The sequence below is a fragment of the Balaenoptera musculus genome, chromosome 1 (genome assembly GCF_009873245.2).
Source record: "Balaenoptera musculus isolate JJ_BM4_2016_0621 chromosome 1, mBalMus1.pri.v3, whole genome shotgun sequence".
In the NCBI taxonomy this organism is placed as follows: Eukaryota; Metazoa; Chordata; class Mammalia; order Artiodactyla; family Balaenopteridae; genus Balaenoptera; species Balaenoptera musculus.
Window position 1 is genome coordinate 162,105,105 of NC_045785.1, and position 25,954 is coordinate 162,131,058.

The 25,954-nt window shown below is 39.9% G+C and overlaps 1 protein-coding gene across 1 annotated transcript; it reads right to left on the bottom strand.

Moving 5' to 3' along the window:
• Nucleotides 1–449: 449 nt before the first annotated feature.
• Nucleotides 450–24,121, bottom strand: DNAH14 (dynein axonemal heavy chain 14). The gene is made up of 4 exons (XM_036827686.1): nucleotides 24,110–24,121; nucleotides 19,485–19,675; nucleotides 14,490–14,650; nucleotides 450–646 (listed from the first exon to the last, which is right to left on the bottom strand). The coding sequence occupies exons 2-4, from the start codon at nucleotides 19,652–19,654 to the stop codon at nucleotides 450–452; spliced, it is 528 nt and encodes a 175-aa protein (XP_036683581.1). The 5' UTR covers nucleotides 19,655–19,675; nucleotides 24,110–24,121.
• Nucleotides 24,122–25,954: the final 1,833 nt, after the last annotated feature.

Here is a 25,954-nt window from a genome sequence, read left to right on the forward strand (position 1 = left end):
TGCCTCTGTTCATAATCAGCACGTTGCCCAGTGCCCTGAGTTTCACTGCAGGCTGGCTGGGGGTGTCTCCTTGAACCCAACTGAACTCTGGAATGAGTAGGTTGCTGGGTGGCAGGCAGTTCCGCTGAGCCACCCTCAGGAGAGGTTTGCCCCACTGGTTTGAAATACCACCTTCAAATCCCAACCTAGCAGCGTTCAGTCTTCATTTGTGTCAGGGAGAGTTATAAAGTTCATTTATTGTACTTATTTAAACCTTTTATTCCTTTAACTTCTTTATAATTCTCTCCCACCCCCTAGAAGAAGAGTGGGAGAGACGGCATTTGATGGCATTTGGATTTGATGGGGACTGCACCGTGCTTCAGTGCCTAGTATAGGGCGGGGCATGTGGTAAATGAGGAACGAAGGTTTGTTGAGGGACTGATTGATGGATTGATTGAATGAACGAATGATTACTCTTTCCAACTTTTGAAGTACTCCAGTACCTTAAAGGCTCTCCTGACTATGCTGAGTTTCTTCTGGATGATTATGGAGAACTCCTCATCTTTCATGTCAGTGGTGTCAGAGATCACATGATAGGTAAAAGTCAGGTCATCTGTAGAGATTCCTTGGGACCTTCCATAGTCTTGAAGCACAGCAATAAGAAAGGCTTTGGAGAAAAACATACACCAAGTTCCTTGTGAGTCTCAGGGATTTCAGGGTTGTGCACATCCCAACGTTTCCCTTGGGAATTAGCAACATTGATATCTCATGGGAAGGGAAGAGTGGAGAAGAAAGAGTAAGGAAATGCAAGAGGTGGGTGTGAGACTGGGCTGGGGGGGAGGAGAGTGTAAATCCAGCTGCCTCGCTTGGGCCTTGGTGATATCAGTCTGGCCAGCAGCATGAGCTTCCTGGGGAACTCAGGTTCTTTTGTAGGACCAGTGCCCCTCCCATATTCAATATGGGTGTTGAGGGGCTATGGGTCCTGGGACCTTACCCACTTTTGACCCAATCTTGGCAACAATCATAGTACCTCATCTTCCTGGCAACAAACATGGATCCCAGGGGCAAGGCCAAGACCCATGTGTGTCAGAGCCTTTCTCAAAATGACACATGGGTATTGGGAAAAGGAAGGCTCTTTTTCCTCTGGAGTTGCTAAACTGCTTGTGGCCATTTATTGCCTTGGTTGCATGGAGAAAGGCTATGTACAGCAGCAAAAAAAACAAAAACAAAACAAACAAACAAAAATGAGACCAAGATATAGTGGAAACAGAGCTAAGATATGAGGAGGCAGGCTGAGAGTGACATGGAGGATGATTGACTACCTGAATCCAGCCATGCCTGAAGCCAGACCCCCTTGGCTTCCTTTCCACTTATATGCACCTATAACTTGCCCTCTTTTGCTTAAGCAAATTTGGATTACATTCTGTAATTTGATATCAAGATACCTAACACAACTCTAAACTGTTCTCCTTGCCATCAGTTCCTCTTTCCCTTGTTTAATCCATTCTGCATAAATTGCCAGTTGAGTTAACTCCATTCTACTTTTTTCTTTTTTTTTGGCCGTCCCGCATGGCATGCCAGATCTTGGTTCCTCAACCTGGGATCGACCCGTGCCTCCTGCAGTGGAAGCATGGAATCTTAAACACTGGACCGCCAGGGAAGTCCCTCAAACTACTTCTTGATCATGTAATGCCTCTGCCTAGAAGCCACCACACCAGTGCACACGGAGTGAATTTTAGTTTCCTTAACTGGGTAATTAGCACCCTGCCAGACTGGCATATCTCCTCTACTCTGCTGCTACCGAAATACCCACTAAGACAGTGAGCCTGACTTAGTGTCTTTGCTCAGCCATCTGCCTTAGATGATCTTTCTCAAATTTCCCTACAATTCTTCAAGGCCCAAGAATCTATCTCTACTGGCCCAGAGAGAAGTGACCTTCTCCTCTGTGCCCCTCTCAGAAGGCTAAAGGCTCCAGGAGACAAGACCTGGGTTTCGGCCGCCTCTGTGCCTGTGGCAGCAGCTGTCGCACTGCGGCCCTGTCTGGGTGCTCAGTGACTGCTGGCCGCACTGTCTCTGTCCAGCCAGACGTATGTCCTGAGCTCCAGGCCTGTAAAACCAACTGCTTACTGGACATGGTGTTGGTGTTCTCCAAACATCTCAAACTTGACATGACTCTCATTTATCAGTTTGCTCCTCTCTCTGAGTTCCCCATTTCAGTCAATGACATCAGCCTCCACCCAGCTTTCCAAGCCAGAAACCTGGAGTCATGCTTAGCTTCTCCCTCCCTCTCACCCCATCCTCTCAAACATGGAGTCCAGCTGGTTCTGCTTCCTAAATGTCCTTCTAGTCAACGACTTCTCTTCGACTCCACCACCACTGTCCACATCCAGGTCACCACCAGCTTCTGATTGGAGAATAAAGCAGATGCCTAAGTGACCAGGACCCAGACTCCGGTCCCGAGCTTCTGCAGTCCGCCTCGCCCTTCTTCCATGCTGCAGCCACCAGACCACGGGCTCCTCGCCTGGAGCGCGGCAGCGGTTCCCACTGCCGCTGGAGGGCGCAGGCTCCCTGGGAGCCGGCCTGCGCTCATCTCTCCAGCTTCACCCTAACCATTCTCCCTTTGTCGGTCTTTGGCTCTGGTCATGATGAACATTTGGTTTCTCTAGTGTGCTTTTTTTCTCTCTCACCTCTGGGCCTTTGAATGGTATTCTCTCTAATAAAAATACAATTCCCAGTTTAGTGCAGTGGTTAAACATGTGAATTTCCAAGTCAGGCTAAATTCAAATCTTGGCTCAGTCCCTTAGTAGCTGTGTGACTTTGGACAAATTACTTAACTTCTCTCTGCCAAGGTTTTCTTGTCTGAAAATAGGGATAATAATAGTAACAACACCATAAGATTGTCATGAGAATTGAATGACTTAATATATCCAAAGTCCTTAGAAGAGTGCCTGGCACCTGGTAAGTACTCTACAGTAAGTACTAAGGGTGCTAATTACTCTCCTCTTATTTGGTCTCCACCTGGATAATGCTTAACTGGTAACAATCTTCAAGTCTCTTCTTAGAAGTTATTTCCTTAGTGGCCTTCCCTGACCCTTAGTTCTGGTCCCCCTGTTTCAGGCTCCAAGAGTATTCATCTATTCTTACATTCATTCAGAAAGTCATTTGCTCTTTCTTCAAATGTTGAATATTTATTGAGAAGTTTTTTGCTGGTGAGGGCTGCATTAGGTGCTTGGAATACAATAGGGAGTAAAAACAGACCTGGTTCCTGCCTTCATGGAGCTTACAGTCTAGTGCTGCCCCTTTACAACACCCATTATACCCCAACCATACATTATTGTAACAGGCTCTTGCTGGATATCTGCTGGATGTTTGTGCCAAGCTGGTGGGGCCTAGGACCCGGCAAACATTTATTTATTAATTCTTATTAAATGAATAAATGAATGAAGTGGCTGAAGCACAGAATCAATCCCTTGGGTGGGTGCCCATCTCCAGGAGTCCACTCTTTTTTTTTTTTTTTTTTAATACATTTATCTAATTTTTGAACTCCCTGTCTTCCTGGGGTTTTTTGTTATTTATTTATTTATTTATTTATTTATGGCTGTGTTGGGTCTTTGTTTCTGTGCGAGGGCTTTCTCTAGTTGCGGCAAGCGGGGGCCACTCTTCATCGCGGTGCGCGGGCCTCTCACTATCGCGGCCTCTCTTGTTGCGGAGCACAGGCTCCAGACGCGCAGGCTCGGTAATTGTGGCTCACGGGCCTAGTTGCTCCGCGGCATGTGGGATCTTCCCAGACCAGGGCTCGAACCCGTGTCCCCTGCATTGGCAGGCGGATTCTCAACCACTGCGCCACCAGGGAAGCCCCAGGAGTCCACTCTTAAACTGTAGGCGCCTTTGGGAGGAATCTAGTGTTGTTGGTCTCTGACCTCATAGAATTAACGGCATAGAGGTGAGAAAGTGAGACACCTGCTGGGGTGCAGGTGAGGTCTGACAAGGATGTGGGTTTATTTTGGTTCATGAGGAGATAGGGCGAGGGAGGGATGTGGGTGGGGAGGGAGAAGAGAGACTGCTCTAGTGCAGGCAAGAGGTCTTGGTACCTGTTGGGGGGCGGGTAGGGATGTCATAGGGGCCTCTAATCCTAGAGGGGAGGAAGACATGGGGGAGTGCTGGTGGAGGGACTGGAGACAGACTTGTCTGGACCAGGTGTCTCTGGTCCTAGTTCTCATGCTCATCTTGTGGAAAGAAGAAAGCTGGGAGCCAATATCTTGCAGGAAATCCTTCAAAGAACTCCTTCTTTTGATCAGTGGGTTGTTGGGGGTTTTGGCTAGGTGATGAGCTGGAGTGCTTCCAAGCTGTGACAAGTCTCATATACCTATTGGAAGGCAGATCACAGGTTGGTGTAGTTAAGGGCATAATAACTGCACATTTTCAGATGATCTGAGCAATTTCTTCCAGCCTCTCCTAGATTTCTCCTTTCCTTTTCATCTCAAGCTCTCCCCCTTCTCTGGACCCTAGTCCTGTACTTTAATGAAAACCAGCTATGGCTTTAAAGCTTTTGAGACCACAAAACACTGGAACACATTGGATTTGGGTAATAAGGGATGTTTTTATTACAGTAGGAATCCTGGCTGGGCCTTGTGGAATCTTGTGGATTGGTTTTGAGTTACTGCCTTCAAACAGTAACACTTACTTACTGTTCAGTGGTGTAAGAGACAGTTTGGTACAGACTTTGGAACTAGATTTTCTGGGTTCAAATCTCAACACTTCCACTTTCTAGCTGTGAAACCTTGGGCAAGTTACTCCATGCTTTTGTATCTCAGTTTCCTCGTCTCTAAAATGAGGATGATAAATAATAGTACCTACTTCATATCATAGGGTTACTATGAGAACTGAGTTAGCATGAGTAAAGCACCTCGAAAAATGTTTGATACCCTGTGAGGTACCCCTTAAGTGTGAACTACTCTCATGCCTTTCAAATTATTTGTATTATGTATTAAATACACTTAAAAATTACATGCGACTATTTTTTATTTCTTTTCACATTTCTTCCTGCTAGCGTCACAAACATAATAGAAAGAGGAAAGTACCAGGTTTTGTTTCTACCTCTGTCTCTTAGGGCAGAGTGACCTTGGAAGAAACTCTCAACTTCTTAGGTCTCCATTTCCTCCTTCTACACTGAAGATAAAAATCCCTCCTTTGCTTAAATTCACATGTTGCTATGAGAACCCAAAGAGGCCAAGCATGGGAAATTATGCTGTAAAACCATTAAGCTCAAAACAAAAATGAAGAAGAAATGTAAAGCAGCTTTCATACATACGGTATTAAAGAAATTCAGCCTCTGGATGAGATCATTAACCCAGGAACTTAGGGGTTTACTTGACTTGTAGGCATGTTTCTGTTGGGATTTAGAAACAGGCACATAATTTTTAAAAGATTTGTCTTTGGGATCATTAAGAACATATCTGCAAACTTTGGTGACAGTCTCAATTGCCAGGGTTAAATAACTTGGCAAGAGGATGCTGTTTTCCAACTGAAAGTACTTAATGAGAAATCTAAAGACTAATACCAAGGCAAATCAGCATAATCTTAAAAGTGCTTTGGATAAAACACTTGCAAGTTTCCATCCTGGCTAGTCTTTTATCATTTTTCTCAAGTTCTTTAATCCATCTTCTTTCCTGCCACCACTCTTCCTACCCATCTTTTTCCCCTTATCTGGGAAGATTACCTTCACAGGCCATTAAGTATAAGCAATCTCAACTTTCTGGCCTTCCTCTATACAAAATTCTATAAATCTCCATCCATTGCCTCTTTTTTCCCCTCTTTTCCTTCCAGTTCTGAGTCAAGTTGATTCCTGCCCCTGTGCTCTGCATAGCTCTTTTGGAGTAGTTTTTCTTTTCTGTAGCTTCAGCTTCCCATTTTCCATCCCTTTGTTTATTAACACACTCTTCTATCTTAAATACACAAACCACCTAACACTTAATCTTACTTGTTTGATTCTCAAAAAAATAGCAAACTAAATTCAAGAATACATTAAAAGGATCATAAACAGTGACCAAGTGGGATTCACCCCTGGGATGTAAGGATGGCTAAACATATGAAAATCAAAAAATGTGATATACCACAATATAAGTATGAAGGATAAAAATCCTATGATCACTTCAATAGATGCTCAAAAAGCAGTTGACAAAATTCAACATCTTTTCATGATAAAAACTCTCAATATTTGTTTGTCTGTCGATGGGCATTTAGGTTGCTTCCATGACCTGGCTATTGTAAATAGTGCTGCAATGAACTTTGGGGTGCATGTGTCTTTTTGAATTATGGTTTTCTCTGGGTATATGCCCAGGAGTGGGATTGCTGGGTTATATGGTAATTCTATTTTTAGTTTTTTAAGGAAACGAATGGATAAAGAAGATGTGGTACATATATACAATGGAATATTATTCAGCCATAAAAAGGAATGAAATCGGGTCATTTGTAGAGACGTGGATGGACCTAGAGACTGTCATACAGAGTGAAGTAAGTCGGAAAGAGAAAAACAAATATTGTATATTAACGCATATATGTGGAATCTAGAAAAATGGTACAGATGAACTGGTTTGCAAGGCAGAAATAGAGACACAGATGTAGAGAACAAAAGTATGGACACCAAGGGGGGAAACCAGGGGTGGGGGTGGTGGTGGTGGTGGGATGAATTGGGAGATTGGGATTGACTAATACACTAATATGTATAAAATAGATAACTAACAAGAACCTGCTGTATAAAAAAAATAAAATAAAATAAAATTTTAGAAAGAAACCTCTCAACAAATTATGTACAGAAGTAATGTTCCTCAGCATAATAAAGGCCATATATGGCAAGCCTGTAGCTAACATCATACTCAATGGTGAAAATTTAAAAGCCTTTCCTCTAAGATCAGGAATAAGACAAAGACTCCCACTTTCACCATTCCTATTCAACATAGTACTAGAAGTCATAGTCATAGCAATTAGGCAAGAAAAAGAAATAAAGTCATTCAAATTGGAAAGGAAGAAGTAAAATTGTCTCTGTTTGCAGATGACATAATCTTATATGTAGAAAATCCTAAAGATCCCACCAAAAAAATGTTAGAATAAATGAATTCAGTAAATTTGCAAAATACAAAATTAACATACAGAAATCAGTTGCATTTCTATACAGTAACAACAAACTATCTGAATGAGAAATTAAGAAAGCAATCCCATTTATAATAGCATTGAAAATGATAAAATACTTAGGAATAAATTTAACTAAGGAAGTGATAGACCTGTACACTGAAAACTGTAAGACATTGATGAAAGAGCTTGAAGAAATAAATGGAAAGTATTGTGAAAATGTCCATACTACCCAAAGTGATCTGCAGATTCAATGCAATCCTGATAAAAATTCCAATGGCAGTTTTTACAGAAATAGAAAAAGCTATCTTAAAATTTGTATGAAACCACAAAAGACCTTTAATAGCCAAAGGAATTTTGTGAAAGAAGAACAAAGCTGGAGGCATAACACCTTCTGATTTCAAGCTATATTACAAAGATGTAGTAATAAAAACAGTATGGTACTGGCATAAAAATAGTCACATAGAATAGAGAGCCCAGATATAAACTCAGGCATATACAGTCATCTAATTTTTTTTTACTTTCTTTTTCTGGCTGCGCCACATGGCATATGGGATCTTAGTTCCCTGACCAGGGATCAAACCCACGCCCCCTGCATTGGAAGCTCAGAGTCTTAACCACTGGAGCACTAGGATAGTTCCCATAGTCAGTCAACTAATTTTTGACAAGGGCACCAAGAGCATGAAATGGGGAAAGGATAGTCACTTCAGTAAATAATGTTGAGAAAACTGGATATCTACATGCAAAAAGAATGAAACCAGACTCACAAAAATTCAGCTGAAATGGATCAAAGACTTAAATGTAAGGCCTGAAACCATAAAACTCAAAGAAGAAAACATATGGAAAAAATCCTTGATTTTGGTCTTGGCAGTGATTTCTTAGACACCAAAAGCAGAGGCAACAAAAGCTAAGATAAACAAGTGGAACTATGTTAAAGAGGTTCTTCACAGCAAGGGAAACAATCAATAAATTGAAAGTCAACCTACAGAATTGGAGGAAACATTTGCAAACTGTCTATCTGATAAGGAGTTAATATCCAAAGTATATAAGGCACTCATACAACTCAACAGCAAAACAAACAAACAAACAAACAAACAATCTGATTAAAAAATGGGCAAAGGATCTGAAAGAACATTTTCCCAAAGAAGACACACAAATGGCCAACAATACATGGTACATGAAAAGGTGTTCAGTATCACTAATAATCAGGGAAATGCAAATAAAAGCTACAACGAGATATTACCTCACACCTGTTAGGATGGCTATTATCAAAAAGACAAGAGATAACAAATCTTGGTGAGGATGTGGAGAAAAGGGAACCCTTAAAAATTGTTGGTGGGAACGTATATGGTAGAGCCATTATGGAAAACAGAATGTTGGCTCCTCAAAAAATTAAAAATTGAACTCCCATATGATCCAGCAATCTGACTGCTATAAATGTGAAGGAATTGAAATTAGTATCTTGAAGAGATTATGTGCAATTCCATGCTCATTGCAGTGTTATCCACAATAGCCAAGATATAGAAACAATCTAAATGTCCTCTGATAGATGAATGGCTAAAGCAAGTGTGGTATATACATACAATCAAATATTATTCAGCCGTAAAAAAGAAGGAAATCCTGCCATTTGTGGCAACATGGATGGATTTGGAGGATATTATGCTAAGTGAAATAAGCCAGACAGAGAAAGACAAATACTGTATGTATCATTTACATGTGGAATCTAAAAATAAAAAAGCCTATTTTACAGAAACAGAGTAGAATGGTGGTTGCCAGAAGCAGGGAGGGAGGGGGAAATGGGGTAATGTGGGTCAAAGGGTACACATTTTCAGTTATAAGAACAACTTCTGAGGATCTAAAGCACAGTGACTATAGTTAATAATATGGTATTTTATACTTGAAAGTTGCTGAGAGTAGATCTTAAGCAGTCTCACCACCATAAATAAAAAAAAAAAGTTAACTATGTTAACTATGTGAGGTGATGGATGTGTTAATTTTCTTGATCTTGGTAATCATTCTACAATGTATATGTATAACAAATCATCATGTTGTACACTTTAAATATATACAACTATAATTGTCAATTTTTCCTCAATAAAATTAAAAAAAAAAAACCCTACTTGTTTGTTGCAAGGGAGGCAAAAAAAAAGACCCCTTGTAGCTCTCTAGGCTTGATCTTCTTTTCTTTACTCAGGCTTCTTGAAGAAGTTCATTGACTCCTGTCCCCTCTTCCCATTGCCTGCCAAACCTATTGTCATTTGGTGTCTTTGTTAGAAGTCATCAGTGACCTTCTACTTTCCGTATTCATGATCCCACCCTATACTCATCTCTCCCACTTGTCTTATTTGTATTCTCTGCAGCTTTTGACTAAGTTGATTACTTCCTCCTTCTCTCTTGCCTTGGCTTCTGTGTCCACACTCAATCCTAATTTTCTCTTGAATTCTCTACTTCTTAGGTCTCATTCCTTGACTACTCTTTTCCTTCCCTTCCCTCCTTTTTTTTTTAAAAAATTTATTATTTATTTATTATTTTTTTATTTTTGGCTGTGTTGGGTCTTCGTTTCTGTGTGAGGGCTTTCTCCAGTTGCGGCGAGTGGGGGCCACTCTTCATCGCGGTGCGCGGGCCTCTCATTATCGCGGCCTCTCTTGTTGTGGAGCACAGGCTCCAGACACGCAGGCTCAGTAGTTGTGGCTCACGGGCCCAGTTGCTCCGCGGCATGTGGGATCCTCCCAGACCAGGGCTCGAACCCGCGTCCCCCGCACTGGCAGGCAGATTCTCAACCACTGCGCCACCAGGGAAGCCCCCCTTCCCTCCTTTTAAGGTGGTGTTGCCTAGAACTCCTTCAGCCTTCTTCTCTCCCTACTTTACATTCTCTCTCTCAGATCTAATCCACAGCTGTGGTTTCCACTACTTTGTCTAGGCTGATGATACCAAAATCTTGCTTTGCATTCTTACCCACTTTCTCTTGGATAGCTTCACTTGGAAGCCCCTCTAGCTCCTCGAGATGTTTCATGTCCAAAACAGGATGTCAGCATCTGCCCTCAAACAGCCTCTGTTTCTGCCTGTTCTGTCTCTGAATGTCACTACTGCCGAATTGTCCAAGCCAGACATTTCTCCCTGGCTAATTTCAGCTCTTGCTTTTCAGTCAGGTATGCCTTCACCTCAGCCACATGTAACTATACTTAGAAGATTCCAACTGGGTCATATTCTCCCAACTTAACTTTGAACTCATGTGACTCCCAGCCCTTTCACTAATTAGCTTTCTTAGTAAGTCATGAAGCCTCTCTGTTCCTCAGTTTCCATATCTGTAAAATAAGGGTATTTGAGTAGAGGATCCCCAAGATCCTTTCAAGCTCTGAAGTCTTACGATTCTAAGTGTGTGAAGCTTGCAGACACAACATCTCAATTTTCATCACAGTTTGCATTCAGTGTTTAAGTATTATAATTGTCATTGCTTTCTCTAAACTGTATGTTTTCTACCATAGGTTTTTAAAATAGCTTTATTGAGATATAATTCACACACAATTTATTCATCAGGATTTTGTCCATTCTTCAGGAATATTTGAGTTGCCTCCATCTTTTGGCTATTATGAGTAATGTTGCTGTGAACAATCATGACAAGTTTTTGTGTGGGTACAGTTTTAACTTCTCTCGGGAATATACCTAGGATTGGAACTGCTGGGTCAAATGGCAACTCTACGTTTCACTATTTGAGAAACTTAGAGACTATTTTCCCAAGTAGCTACATCATTTTATCATGAGCAGTATATGAGGGTTCCAATGTCTCTGTATCCCTGCAATGTTTATTATTATCTGCATTTTTGATTCTAACCATCCTAGTGGGTGTGAAATTAGATCTCATTGTGGTTCTGATTTGCTTTTCCCTGATGATGAATGATGTTGAGCATCTTTTCATGTGTCTGCATACATTTTGGTTACAAATAAATTTTAGCAAGTAGGCAAATTCACAAAGATGTAATTCACGAATAATGAGGATTGACTGTGTGTGACCGTGTGTGTGTGATTTCATCATTATTTGTAAGCATTATCCTGCTGATGCTTGTAGCTGTAGTTCATTTACTTTCACTACTTGTATAGTGTAATGTATGAATATACCATGTATTTTTCCATCCTATTGTGGATGACACATTTGTGTCTCCAGCATTTTACCATTATAGATAATGATGTTCTGAATATTTCTGTACATGTCTATTGATACTCATGTGCAGGGGTTTACATACTTTTTATGTAGTTGAGATAATACTGTATATGCCATTTTGAGTTTTTAAAAAATTCTTTAGTCACAAAACAATATAACAAGCATCTCTCCCTCCTCTGCAATTGTGGAAGTTATGTGATTTGTTTCAATTGTTTTAGTGGTTACCCTAAAAATTACAGCATGCATACTTAATTTGTAAAAGTCTATGGGTTATTATTACTTTTAACTTCCTTCCTTAAGACCTAAAAAGTCCATATACTCCCCAACCCTGGCTCATATGGTATTGTTGACTGTTTTTATTCTTGGTCTTTCCATTTCAAAATGTTCAATATTCTATTCTTCTTTAAAAAAGAATCCCACTGGACATTAATATTGCTGTTGTTTTTTATTTTTGTCAGAATTTATTTACCATCTCATTTACTACTTTTTTCCCCTCTTCGTTCCTTCTCACATCTCAGAGTTTCCCCCTCATCTCTTTCCTCCTGCCTGATGGAAATGAGGAAGGACATTCAGGGTTTCCCTTAGCATTTGCTAATGATGAACTCTCTCTGCTTTTTCTCTTTTTGGTCTGTTTTATTTCATCTTCATTTTTGAAACAAAAGTTTGTATATACAATTTTAGTTTAACAGTTCATTTCCTTTGACACACTGAAGATACCATTTCCATTCCTTTGAAAGTTACCTTTTTTTTTTCCCTAGCTGCTTTTAAAAAGATTTTTTCTTTGATTTTCTGCAGGTTCATTAGGATGTATCCATGTATAAGTTAAAAAAGCTGTATAATGCTTGGGTTTCATTGAACTTCTTGCATCTATCAATTCTGGAAAATTCTCAGCTCTTACTCCTTTAATTATTGCCTATGCTTTATCCTCTCTCTTCTCCCCCTCTGAACATCAATCAAACTTATGTTGGACAGTCTGTTTGCCCTCTGTGAATCAATAGCTCTTTCATATTTTCCATTCTTAGTCTCTTTGGGCTGCATTCTGGATATGTTCTTAGGATCTTTTTTTTTCTTTTTTGCCTATAGAATTTTTTTTGGCCTATAGAAACAATTTATTGCCAGGGGGCAACAGGGGCAAGAGAGGCCAGAATTTTGCAGCCAGTACACACATCACCCCCAGCTCCTACTTTACAAAAGAAATTTTTACAGCCGCCAGCCCTCTGCACAAGCTGCATCCCGTCACCCCCCGTCTCACTGAATACAGCTTCCTGGTTCCCTCCAGTTCCTGGTTCCCAGCAGACCTGGGCCTGCAGCCACCTGACCTTGGAGTTGACCTGGGCCCTGAGCTCACCTTGGTGCTGGGTACCAGCTGGCCCCTACCAGGCCTGTCCTCTCCTTGTGGACCTGTCCTCAGCCCCATCTCCCTTGATGAGCCTCTTGGAGGCCCTAGTGGGGACAGAATGGGCTGTCAGCCCAGTTCTGCTGGCTTTTTTCCAAAATTTTAACTTGGGTTTCTTGAATCTAAAACATATGTGTTTTTATAAACACTTATGCAAGCATGTGTTTTATAGAAGTATATATATGTTTTTATAATCCTTAAAAATGAAATATTGTTCTAAAACTTAAAAAAAAATTTAACAATACATCTTAGAGATCTTTCCAGTATATCAGCACATACCTTATTATTTAGATATTTCCTAATTTATCTAACCAGATTCCTGTTAATAGATATTCAAGTTGTTTTCAGCTTTATGCTATTATAAATAGCCCTGTGATAAACATCTCTTAGATAAATTTATTTAAGTAGAATTGCCAAATTGCCCTCTAAGAGATTTTATTAATACATACTCACACCAGAAGTATGTCAGCATCTTTTAATGGATACATAATATTTCATCATGTGGATATACCATAGTTAACTTACCCCTTCCCTAGAACTGGGACATTTATTTCAATCAAGCCAGTGACTAGGAAAGGATAATTGCTTACCTGCCACAATTTTGGCACTCTTGTATTAAGAAAAGAGTCATATATTTCCTCTAATTCTTGGGTGAGGATGATCTCTCCTTTTACAGCAAGTTGAAGATCTTTCAGAGATTTATGTATAATCGATAATAACTTATCAAATCTTTCAATTTCTTGGATCAAAAAGTTTAGCAAGACGCAGTGGATGAGGGGATCATAGCCTGGATTTAAAAAAGAGATGAAATTGTGCTATCTTTCAGATATAATGAGGCTTTACTTGGAGAGATATAGGTTTGGAAGTTAAAGGAGTTTCATGTGTTGAGTCCAGGGGTTGAAAAATATTTTCTGCAAAAGGCCAGTTAGTAAATATTTCTATTTACTAACTTTGTTAGTAAATAGGCTTTGTGGGCTGTACTATCTCTGTCACAGCTCAACTCTCCCACTGTAGAGTGGATGCAGGCACAGACATGTGAAAGCAAATAATCATGGCTGTATCCCAATAAAGCTTTATTTGTGGGCACTCAAATTTGAATTACATAAAATATTTGTGTGTCACAAAATATTATTCTTGTTTTTTTTCCAACCATTAAAAAGTGTGAAAACCATTTTAGCTTGTAGGCTGTACAAAAACAAACAGTGGGTTGGCTTTGGGCTGCAAGCCCTAGTTTGCCCACCATTAATCTAGACTTAACCATAATAACTATTTCGACAGACTATTGCTCAACTTTTGGCTCCAAAATGAATCTTTTTAAAGGGCTAAAATCTGGATGTTGAAAATGTAACAGGGCAAATAGCTGGGCATGAAACTAACTCTGGACAATGAGGTTTGCTCATCTCCTCTGGACCTGCCCTCCCTCCCTCCCCTTGGTTCTGTAGACTCAGGACCTCTCCTATCAGAGGGCCCATCTAAACCTCCCTGCCCAAAATGCTGTTCCAGAAGGCAAAGAAGCAAAAAGTACAGAGATCTAGAAGCTCTGTGGAATCTCTCAAGCAGAGTCTCTCCTTTCTGGTTTGCTACATTATCACTTCTTCACTTTTTGTCTTGGGGTCATGGACCACCACCACCCCCCCCCATCCGCCCCCATCCTTTTCTCCTCTGCTCCTCATCTTCCAACTTGGAGACAGAAGAGGGTGTTAGGGCATTAGCTTTCCCATCTCATGTCAGCCTTTTTACTTCTGCCGTAACTTTTGTCCTCCTGATGCCACAGTCCTTCTCTGAGGAGACTGGGGTGAGGGGGAGAAGTTCATGGCCCATGTTTACCTTTGAGATCTTTGTTAAAAGACTCCCAAATGGGGCTGAACATGATGCACTTCAACGTGCTTGGAGTTCCAGCACATTCTTCCTTCTCCACAGATAGTGGCAGCCGTTTTACCACGTCAGATAAAATTTCCATCACCAGCTCATCCTCACTCTGCTCCCGACTGAAAAAGAAATCAAGAGAAAAAGGAGATACAGACCTGTCTAATCCGGGAGAACCCTCTATTTAGGTCCCATCTGAAGGTAAACACAGCTTCACAGAACCACAGAACTGCACAACTCACATTAAGATGACATCTGATTGGATTCTGGCTATGGCTTTGGTTATTTGGTCATAGCTGCCAAGGTCATTCTATTGGCACAAAATAGACCAGTGAACTCTCATTTCACTGACTGAATGAACATATACTATCTGTGACATAGAAGGAAAGCTGACATGTAGAGAAAGAAGAATACCCAATTGGGAGACCATGGAGACTTACAGAGACCACGGAGTTCATTTCACTTTACAGGTGAGAAAACGGTCCAATGCACTTCAGACATTTGCAAGGAAGTACATATTTTAAAAGTTTTCTTAAGATTTCTTTGAAAACTATTTGGCCAAATGCATCTGCATGAAGGAAGAACCAAGACTGAAATGGAAAAGAGGAGGCAACCAGACAGAGGATGCCTCAGTAGCTTTATAGGTTATTCAACTGCGTGTCAAATTCCTCTGTGTTCACACACAGGGTTTCCTGGTAACACACTCAGTGGGTGGTGGTAGAAGAACAGTGTATGTATGGGTTGGGGTGATATAAGCAAAGTCACAAAAACACTAGAGCTGGAGGAGCTCTTTGGAATCCTTTCACAGATGAGGAAACCAGGGTTCAGGGAGTGATAGAACCTCCCTAAACAGTGGATGAGGAGGGAATGGGGCCCACCTCTTTTGAGTTCCCTCTCTCTGTTACTCTCTATACTAGTAGGAACTGGTTTTCCAGCAAACATCCCAGGTTTCACACGGCCAAATGAATTTTGTCCTTCAAAGTAAGTGATAATCTGGTGATAAGGTGTGTATTTAGGTTCATAGCGCTGCTTCTGAGACAGCTTATAACTCACATGAAATAATACATTTGCTAACTTTGTCATTACACTTTGTTTTTGACTTTAAAGTAGGGTTACTCAGTGGAATTCATCCAACATGGCTTCAAATGATTCAAAAGATCAAAAGATTACAAAAATCAAATATATCTTCAAAGTGCAAAGATTTGCTTCCACTGAAGACATTACCTTGAATGTGAGAGATCTTTCAAGTCCCACAGACAAGTTTCTTTTTTAAATTTTATTTATTTTTTATACAGCAGGTTCTTATAGTTATCTATTTTATACATATTAGTGTATACATGTCAATCCCAATCTCCCAATTCATCCCACCACCCCCACCCCCACCACTTTCCCCCCTTGGTGTCCATACGTTTGTTCTCTACATCTGTGTATCTATTTCTGCCCTGCAAAGAGGTTCATCTGTACCATTTTTCTAGGTTCCACATATATGTGTTAATATACGATATTTGTTTTTCTCTTTCTGACTTCACTCTGTATGACAGTCTCTAGATCCATCCACGTCTCTACAAATGACCCAATTTCACTCCTTTTTGCGGCTGAGTAACATCTTCTTTATCCATTCATCTGTCAGTGGACATTTAGGTTGCTTCCATGACCTGGCTATTGTAAATAGTGCTGCAATGAACATTGGGGTGCATGTGTCTTTTTGAATTATGGTTTTCCCTGGGTATATGCCCAGTAGTGGGATTGCTGGATCATATGGTAATTCTATTTTTAGTTTTTAAAGGAACCTCCATACTGTTCTCCACAGTGGCTGTATCAATTTACATTCCAACCAATAATGCAAGAGGGTTCCCTTTTCTTCACACCCTCTCCAGCATTTGTTGTTGGTAGATTTTCTGATGATGCCCATTCTAACTGGTGTGAGGTGATACCTCATTGTAGTTTTGATTTGCATTTCTCTAATAATTGGTGATGTTGAGCAGCTTTTCATGCGCTTCTTGGACATCTGTATGTCTTCTTTGGAGAAATGTCTATTTAGGTCTTCTGCCCATTTTTGGATTGGGCTGTTAGTTTTTTTTAAATTGAGCTGCATGAGCTGTTTATATATTTTGGAGATTAATCCTTTGTCTGTTGATTCGTTTGCAAATATTTTCTCCCATTCTGAGGGTTGTCTTTTCATCTTGTTTGTAGTTTCCTTTGCTCTGCAAAAGCTTTTAAGCCCACAGACAAGTTTCTAATAGGTTTTGAGCAAAGGCAGCATAACTGTGATAATAATACCCTCCCAAAATGACCAAAGGGACATTAATACACATATTTGGTTTGCTTATTAAAAGTATTCCTTAATAATCATCTCATCTCTTACTGGTGTATTTGTTGAATGCTAAAAGTGCAGAATTGGACTTCCCTGGTGGTCCAGTGGATAAGACTCTGCACTTCCACTGCAGGGGGCACAGGCTTGATCCCTGGTGGGGGAACTAATACCCCCCACATGCTGCGTGGTGCGGCCAAGAAAAAGCATTGTTGTCAACGTCATTTAAAAAAAAAAAAAGAAAAAAGAAAAAAAAGTACAGAATTAACCTTTAGAAGTGTAGGGCCTGCAAGGAAATTGAACCTGATATTCTGGGGACATACTGGGGGATTTCCAGTTGGGTACTTTTCTTTGTCTACATGTGCAGCTTTCCTTCTATGTCACGGATGATTAGTATATTTTCATTCCGTCAGTGAAATGAGAGTTCGATGATCTTATTTTGTGTCAGTAGAATGATCTTGGAAGATATGACCAAATAGCCAGCCAAAGCCATAGCCAGAATCCAATCAGATGTCATTTTAATATGAGTTGTGTAGTCCAAAGAGACAGGAAGACTGTAAAAGAATGCAGGATTTCAGTGGGTTCAGAGGTTTTAGAGGTAAGTGGAAAAAAATGTACATGTATGTGTAGGTAAAGACATGTAAAATCTGATCTATGAGTACACAGAACTCTTAGGTAATGTATAACTGGAAACTAGGGTGATGTGGGCGTCACGACCATCACCTTATGGAGTTGTTGAGTTATTATCTTAAGGACAACTATAAACAAGGTTCAAAGCATCCTGTGAGTGTTGCCAAGAATGGATTCATGTTTTGGTTAAAATCTCTTTTTTGTTTAGTTTATTTGCTTGGTTTTTTCAGCCTCAAGCAAACTGAGAAGGCAAACTCAAAAATCATGGAAAGCGATAAAATTGGTCCCTGGTAAGCATCTTTCAATTCTGGGAAGATTTAGAATTAGATATAGATAGGGTTAACAGAATCAAAATCATCATAAAAATTTTTTTGTGTTGAGAAATCTATACATGTTGGTATTTTAAATATTTGTTACATTTAAGAGAACTGGGGCTCTTAAAGCCTTGTGACTCCAATTTAAAACAGATAATTGAGAAATTGGTTTAAATTTATGATTTTAAGTTGAAATCTAGCTTAACTGATATAACATATTGAAAAATATGGGAAAATTTAAGACTTGTCATATTTATTTGTTCAATTATTATATTTATAAGAATTACTATAAGGCTTGAAAAGTTTTGGCAGCCAGATAGCTGAAGTATATTAACTTTATAATGAATGTTAATATATTTGAAAGTGTTTAAGTTTATAAATGGAACCAAACACTATTCAAAGCCTTTTTAAAGTGACTGTTGGTCTTCCCTGGTGGCGCAGTGGTTAAGAATCTGCCTGCTGATGCAGGGGACATGGGTTCGAGCGCTGGTCTGGGAAGTTCCCACATGCCGCGGAGCAACTAGACCGTGTGCCACAACTACTGAGCCTGCGTGCCACAACTACTGAAGCCCACGTGCCTAGAGCCCATGCTCCGCAACAAGAGAAGCCACCACAATGAGAAGCCCGAGCACTGCAACAAAGAGTAGCCCCCCTCGCTGCAACTAGAGAAAGCCTGCACACAGCAACGAAGACCCAATGCAGCCAAAAAAAAAAAAAAAAAGTGTTATAGTTTGTTGGGCTTATAAATTGAAAAACTAGATTTCTACACTGAACTTAAATGCATAAGGAAACAACTGTATTCTTAACACTGCCCTGTGAGGAAAGTACTGTTATTATCTCTGATTAAAAGGTGATGAACCTGAGACAGAAAAACTTAATTGACTTCCCCTAGTTCACAAAGTCAAGTGATAGATAGAGCTGGGATTTGAACCCAGACATAACAGGGTAAGCAGAGACAGAAGTGTGCATGTGTGTGTTACTTTCTTCCTGAGCAGATATGAATGACCACTTTGGGAGATGTTTAGAAATAGCAGGAACACACTTTGTTGGGGCAGGAAGAGTAGGAACATCCCTTTGGCAGTCAAGCCATTGGGGGTTTAAGCCATGTAGTTCTGGCATTAAACATGATCTTATTTTATAGTCACAGGCTGAGGGGCCCTGAAAATTTGGGTGATATGTGCTGCATCATTTAAACCTCACAATAGCCTTGAAGGGCAGACAGATATTATCTCCACTTATGGATAAGCAGGATAAGGATACTGAGGCAGTGTGACCTTGGATACAGAGCTAATAGAAGGTGGTTACAATATGTTGGTTACAACATAGGTGTCTAAAAGTAGGGCCAGCTCCTCTTGACTGCACTGTCCTCTTACTTATTATGATGGCTATTTTTTTCCTGTCCTGTAGAAGTAAGTATAACATTTCACATTTATACAAATTCAGTTAAAATACACCACTCATCAGGTACAATTCAATCACTCACTCAACAAATATTTATTGAGAACCTACTACATGCTTGGTATCAATAATTACATATATATGTGTGTGTGTGCTCCTATGTGTATAAACTTGCTTCTCTGTCATTTGGAGAATTTAGTTTCTGTATTTTTAGACTGTATTTTTCTATAAGTTCTATACTGTATCTCTTCAAATGGATATTTAATAATTTTCACCTAATATTTTTTCCTAGTGCGTTCTTACCTGAACATGAGGCCGGTTGTGGTAGGTCTTGGTTGCATGGCAATGAGTTTATCAATGAACTTCTGGCCCTGGATCTCCCTGAAGCCCCTTGTGGTCTCAGGGTGTAATTCCAAGAGCTCAGGAGGGTCATCGTCAGGTAAGGACTGGAAAATGTGTATGTAACCCTTCATGCTTCCAGATTTTGGCACTGGCTGACATGTGTGAAAATTTAAACACTGTTAGTTTTTGCCTACATATTTACTTTTCGTAATGTATGAAGATGATATTTCTCCATGAAATTTTATACATTATTTTATTCTTATTTGTTGGTGCTATATTCTAGACACTTCTGTCAAAAGCTGCATTTGGGCTATATTGTAAAGTGCAGTTGCATAATAGGCACATATAACTTTCTCACTGGGAAAAGAGAGAAAGAAAAAAAGAAAGGAAAAAAACACATTTCAAAGGCTAGCGTGATTCTGACTACCCATTGCCTCAATGAACTACACCCACAGATAATGGATGCAATCAAGTTTAACAAATCATTTTACTTTGGTAAAACCTATACAAGAAACATGAGAATTATCTTAAGAATAACTGACCACTGAGGGGATGGGGGGTGGGTGGGCAAAACTGGTGAAGGTGGTCAAAAGGCACAAACTTCCAGTTATAAAATAAATAAGCAAAAAAATAATAAAGTAAAATAAATTAAAAAGTTATCTAATAGGGAAACAAAAAGTTCTTTCTTCCTGTTTACCAGCTATATCTCCCACTTGATAAGTTATAACTAGGTACTGATTGGATAAAAGCTCTGTAAGAGCAGTTATTCCTTTGGCTGATCCCCAAGGTCACAACTAATTAGGAAAAAATATGGCTTCAAAAACCATTAAGTGATAATGATAAATGTGGCTGTGCTGGTTAAAAATATGTCAAGTTCTTTAACATTCCACCCTTCAAAAGATGGAGTCTAATTCTCTTCTTGACTGGAGGCTGGACTGAGCGACTGCTTCTATCAAACAGAAATAAAATGGAAGGGATGGAGTGGGACTTTTTTTTCTTAAACTTTAAAATCAAATTTTATTTAAAAAAATTCAGCTCATAAAGTATATATTATTCTACCCTCTGTCTTTTTTTCCCAGCTTTATTTAGGTATAATTGACAAATAATACTATATATATATATTTAAGGTGTATAACATGATGATTTGATATAAATATATGTTGTGAAATAATTACCACAATCAAATTAATTAATACATCCATCACCTCATATTCTCTAGCATATTTCAAGTATACAATACAGTATTATTGTTAGGGGAACCACTGACTGAAGACACCCGCCCTGGCCAGGCCCAATAGCAGCCACTAGCGTGAGTCATCTTACAACAGGAGGTCCTGGTAAGGAACACGGAACTAACAAGCTATCACTAATCGGAAGAATTCAGGAAAGGTCAAAAGGAGAGAGGAGATTCCAGTCCATATATCCTACCAACCTCCCAGAGTCCTCCTCGCTGGAAACCATCTTGGCTGAATGATGTGCGGTACCACCAGGAAAGACCCTGAGTCAGAGTGATTGGCCAGAGGCAACCTGGAAACTAACCCCATCACCATGAAACCTGAGACTGCAAGCCACGTGGCAGAGCGGTTCTCCTGGGGTCCCTTACCCTGCTGCTCTCCGCCCGGGCGCCCCTTCCCAATAAAGTCTTTTGCTTTGTCAGCACGTGTGTCTCCTCGATAATTCATTTCTGAGTGTTAGACAAGAGCCCACTCTCGGGCCCTGGAAGGGGTCCCCCTTCCTGCAACATTATTAACTGTAGTCCCACGCTATACATTAGATTCCCAGAGCCTCTTTATCTTATAACTGAAAGTTTGTACCCCGTGACCAATATCTCCCCATTTCTCCCTAAAGTGGGACTTTGGAGACTAGGTCTTAAAAGGCACTGCAGCTTCTTTTCTCTCTCTTAGTTAACTCACGCTGGGGAGTGACAGTTGCCATGTTTTGAGGACAATCAAGCAGCCCCGTGGTCCTTAATGTTGAGGCACTAAGACTTCTGGCCAACATATGAGCTTGTGGGTTTGGGAGTAGATCCTCCTGCCTCAGTTAAGCCTTCACGACAGCAGCCCCAGCTGATATCTTGACTGTAACATTACGAGAAACCTTGAGCCAGAACAATGCAGCCACGCTGCCCCAAGGATATATGTTGGTGCAGTTTTTGTTTATTAGATTATAAATCGATTCATAAGGAACCCACAGTGTTTAAAAATGAATTGTATCAGCCTGGACTAAAAGGAACAGAGACAGTAAAACATGAAGAGAGGGCACTTCAGATAGGAAGTACAACTACAGACAGGAAGCAGCTGAGAAAACTATTTAGCTGCAAACATGGGCTACTTCCTATGGAATTGGAAGGCTAACTCAGAGGGTGGAACCAAGATCCCAGTGGAGGGAGGCAAGAGCCTCTGAGTCCTCCCAGGAAGTAAGACTGAGTCCTAATCAAGGAACTGCAACATTTACCCATTTGGATTTCAGAATTTCTGTGGACTAGTGAGGGCTACGTGCCTTCCACTTTCCCCTCTTTGAAGGGAAATGTCCATGGAAGCACAGTCCTATGCTTCTCCCATCACTCCCTGTGATATATATGGTGGTGGTTGGACCAGATCAAGTGTCTTTAATTCAAAGATCTTCATATGAAGAGGAACCACTTAAGGAGTTACACCCAAGGACCTGCACCAAAGAGTCTCATCTGCTCCAGGACCTCACAAGATCCTTGACCTTAACACTGCAATGAAATGAGAACTTGCAGGTGTCTGAGAGGAGGTGAGCATTTTGCATATGGAAAGAATGTAAAACATTTGTGGCTAGAGGGTGGATTCTGAAAGTTTAAAAACCTTGCGCCAAATTCTTTAACTCTCCTCCTCTCTATCTGATTCTGTGGTTGCTTGACTAATAGAACACTGTACAGAATACTCATTCTGTGTCATGTCTGGTCCTAGGCCTTAAGTGTTAGAGAGAAAAAAAAAAGAATAACTGATCACTGACAAAGAAGACAAATGTTCATAGGGCCAGGAAAGTGGGTAGAAGTGGCTTTCTTGATATCTTCAAGGAAAACATTGACCAATTAATGAGGGCCACAGGGAAACATCAACTAACAAGCAGAATCATTGATAAAAAAATTTATCTGCAGAAACTAAGATTTTGACAAGGAACAGGAAGAGGTGGCAAGTTGGAACTGTCATAAAATTGCCAATGTTTAAAGCAACTAAGTAACTGAAATATACGGTTTCAGAATCCCATTCTGTAGTCTGATAGAATTCTGCCAATGGAATTGTATGCTGCATGTTACTGTATTTCTTATTCTCTTGTGCATACTCAAAGTAACAGCCTGTATACAAAAACCATGCCCACTGCACTTTTTTTCTTTTTTGCATTTGAAAGATTTTCAAGGATAATTTTACCTTAAGGGTTGACTTTAGACTCTAAACAACTAAAACGTTAAACAGTTTTTTAGAATGGAAATCTTAAAAGCAACAACTTCTAGCTTTTCCTGCCTTAACAGGAATGCTCACCCAGATGGCGTCGTCTTCCTTCTCATCTTCCATCACCTCCCCTATGCAAATTCCCACCCATCACACTGATGTCAAGTCCTCCCTCCACGTTTTCAGGCCAGAGGTCTGCAGGATTTGTGCCTCTGCTAGCAACCATCTGCCAGGGGCACAACTGCTGTGTGTAAACTGGAGTTTCTTGCTCCACAAAGATGGAGGTCTAGATGGAATTTAAACACTAAGTAGAGAGAGGACAAGGGAAGATGCAGAATTGCATCTTCTTGGGTGCTTGGGGTTGGGGTAAAATCCTTGAATCCCAGCTCTCCTTACTGTATGTGGCTGCACCCTGAGAACCTCAGTTTCCTCATCTGAAACTGGGGATAACATCTGTTTCACATAGTTGTTTTGAGCATTAAATGAGAAACAGACATCAATTGACAAGCGTGGATCAGATCAATACAAGTTAGCTTTCTTCTGCTTCCTTGTGCTCTGTATTTTATACTCTAGGTTCCTGGAGGGCATGAACCATTTATCATTCTTTTTATTTACTGGCCAGCATAATGCTGTATTTAATACTGTAGACTCCAGGTTGTGCCCCTGTGGAGGGTCTTGAGAGTATGGATGGGTAGACGAAATGGTAATTAGTAGAGTAATGGCAATTTACTTTTGTAATACTGAAAGTTAATAACAGCCATTAAAAGTGAACATTAAGGGGGCTTCCCTCGTGGTACAGTGGTTGAGAATCTGCCTGCTAATGCAGGGGACACGGGTTCGAGCCCTGGTCTGGGAAGATCCCACATGCCGCGGAGCAACTAGGCCCGTGAGCCACAACTACTGAGCCTGCGCATCTGGAGCCTGTGCTCCGCAATGAGAGGCCACGATAGTGAGAGGCCCGCGCACCGCGATGAAGAGGGGCCCCCGCTTGCCACAACTAGAGAAAGCCCTAGCACAGAAACGAAGACCCAACATAGCAATCAATTAATCAACCAATCAATAAATAAATCTTAAAAAAAAAGTGAACGTTAAATACAGATTTTAAATAATGCAGCAATATTTAGTTAAAAAATAATCAAGTAATGTTAAGAAATGAAATCCTTTTCTTACCTCATCAGTAGAGAAACGGAAGTCATCTTTCAGCACTTCAGGATTGCAAAATTTGTAGAGAAGGGTGTTTAAACATCTCCTGTCCCAGCTGTCAGTCACCCGGCCACCGTAAACCACCTCCCCAATCAGGTAGCGCAGTGTCTGCCACGGAATATTGGACTGTGCGCTCAGGAAATTTTCCAACACTTTTATGGCAACCTTTAGAAAATCCACTAGTTTTCATTATTTTAGTACGTGTTTTCAGGTTGCTTTCATGATTTAACATAAAATCAACAACTCAAACAGCTACACATATTTTCACTTTAACAATATGTGGAAATAAAAAGAGGAACAAAAATATTAGGCTATACATTTTTATCCATTGATTCTTTTTTGTTGTTGAACAAACACTGAAATAGTTAATTGATTAATATTATTATTTTTTGAACAGACAAAACAAGCATGTAGTACTGAATTCAGAAGATACAAAAGGATAAACAAAGGAATGTAAGTTTTCTCCTGCCCCCTACTCTAGCCATCAGATTCCCTCCCTTGAGGCCATCACCGTTAACAATGTCTTTGGTACCCTTACATAGATATTCTATGTAACTTTATGCACATAAATTGATTTAATTGTTCCTTTTCTCCCTCCTTACCTCACCTCCTCTCTCCCTCCTCCTTTCTACCCTCCCTCTGTCCTTCAACTATCTCTCATCTCTCTTTCTGTCTCATCCATCTTTTTTCTGTTTTCTTGTCTTTATACGCACTGTCCTGCAATTGAACAATATATCTTGGCTATTGTTGTTCAATGACTGCAACAATTCATATTTCCACTAACAGTGTGTGAAAGGATTCTTTGCTATGGTTCTCTCTTCCCTTCCACTACTAGGAGGTGTTGCCCTATGTAATTTTTTGTACTTTGCTGTTAGTTTAATTTGTATTTCATTTGCTACTGGTTATTTTTAGCATCTTATGTCTATTGGTCAACAGTTGATCTGTACATTTACCTATTTTTCCTTTGGATTGTTTGTCTTTTTCTTGTTAATATGTAAGAGCTCTTGGTATATTATAGACATTAACTCTTTGATAGTTATTTGCATTGCAAATATTATCCTAAATCTGTGATTTGTCTATTGACTTTATTTTGTCACCATTTGCCATATAGAAGTTTTTATAATCAAATATGCCTATCTTTTCTTTTATGGTTCTGGGTTTCCAATTTTAGTTAAGTTGTCCCTAACTCCATGATTGTATATGTAATCTCCCAAATTTATTTTTAAAGATTTTTATTGTTTTATAAGACATCTAAAATTTACTCCATTCTGCAATTTATTTTTGTATATGGTATAAGATAAAGGGCCAAACTAATTTTCTCCCAGCTGGATGGCCAATGTAACCAGTAACTTTTACTTTTTAAAAAAATCCTTCATTACTGAGTTAAAATACTTTCTATGTCGAATATTAAAATTTCATATAAACAGATATTTGGAGAATACAGAATATTTCTGTATTCTCCATTATGTCCCACTGATTTATTGTCTACTTCTGCCAAACACTATTGGATTTAGTATAGTGGATTTTTTTTTTTTTTGGTATGTTTTGATATCTGGTGAAGGAAGACTCTTGCAGTATTTTAATTTTTTGTACATTTCTAGTTTATTCTTCAGTGTGTCTTCGTCCGTGTGAATTTTATCAATTCCAAAATCTCCCTAATAGGGTTCTGATGACATTAAATTTATTCGTATTTTTGGAAGAATTGGTAGTTTATGATATGGGAAGTCTTCCCATCCAAGAGAGAAGGCAGGATTAAAAAAAAGAGCTGTGGAATCAGACTGCCACAACTGTGTAACTTTGGTGAGTCTTTTA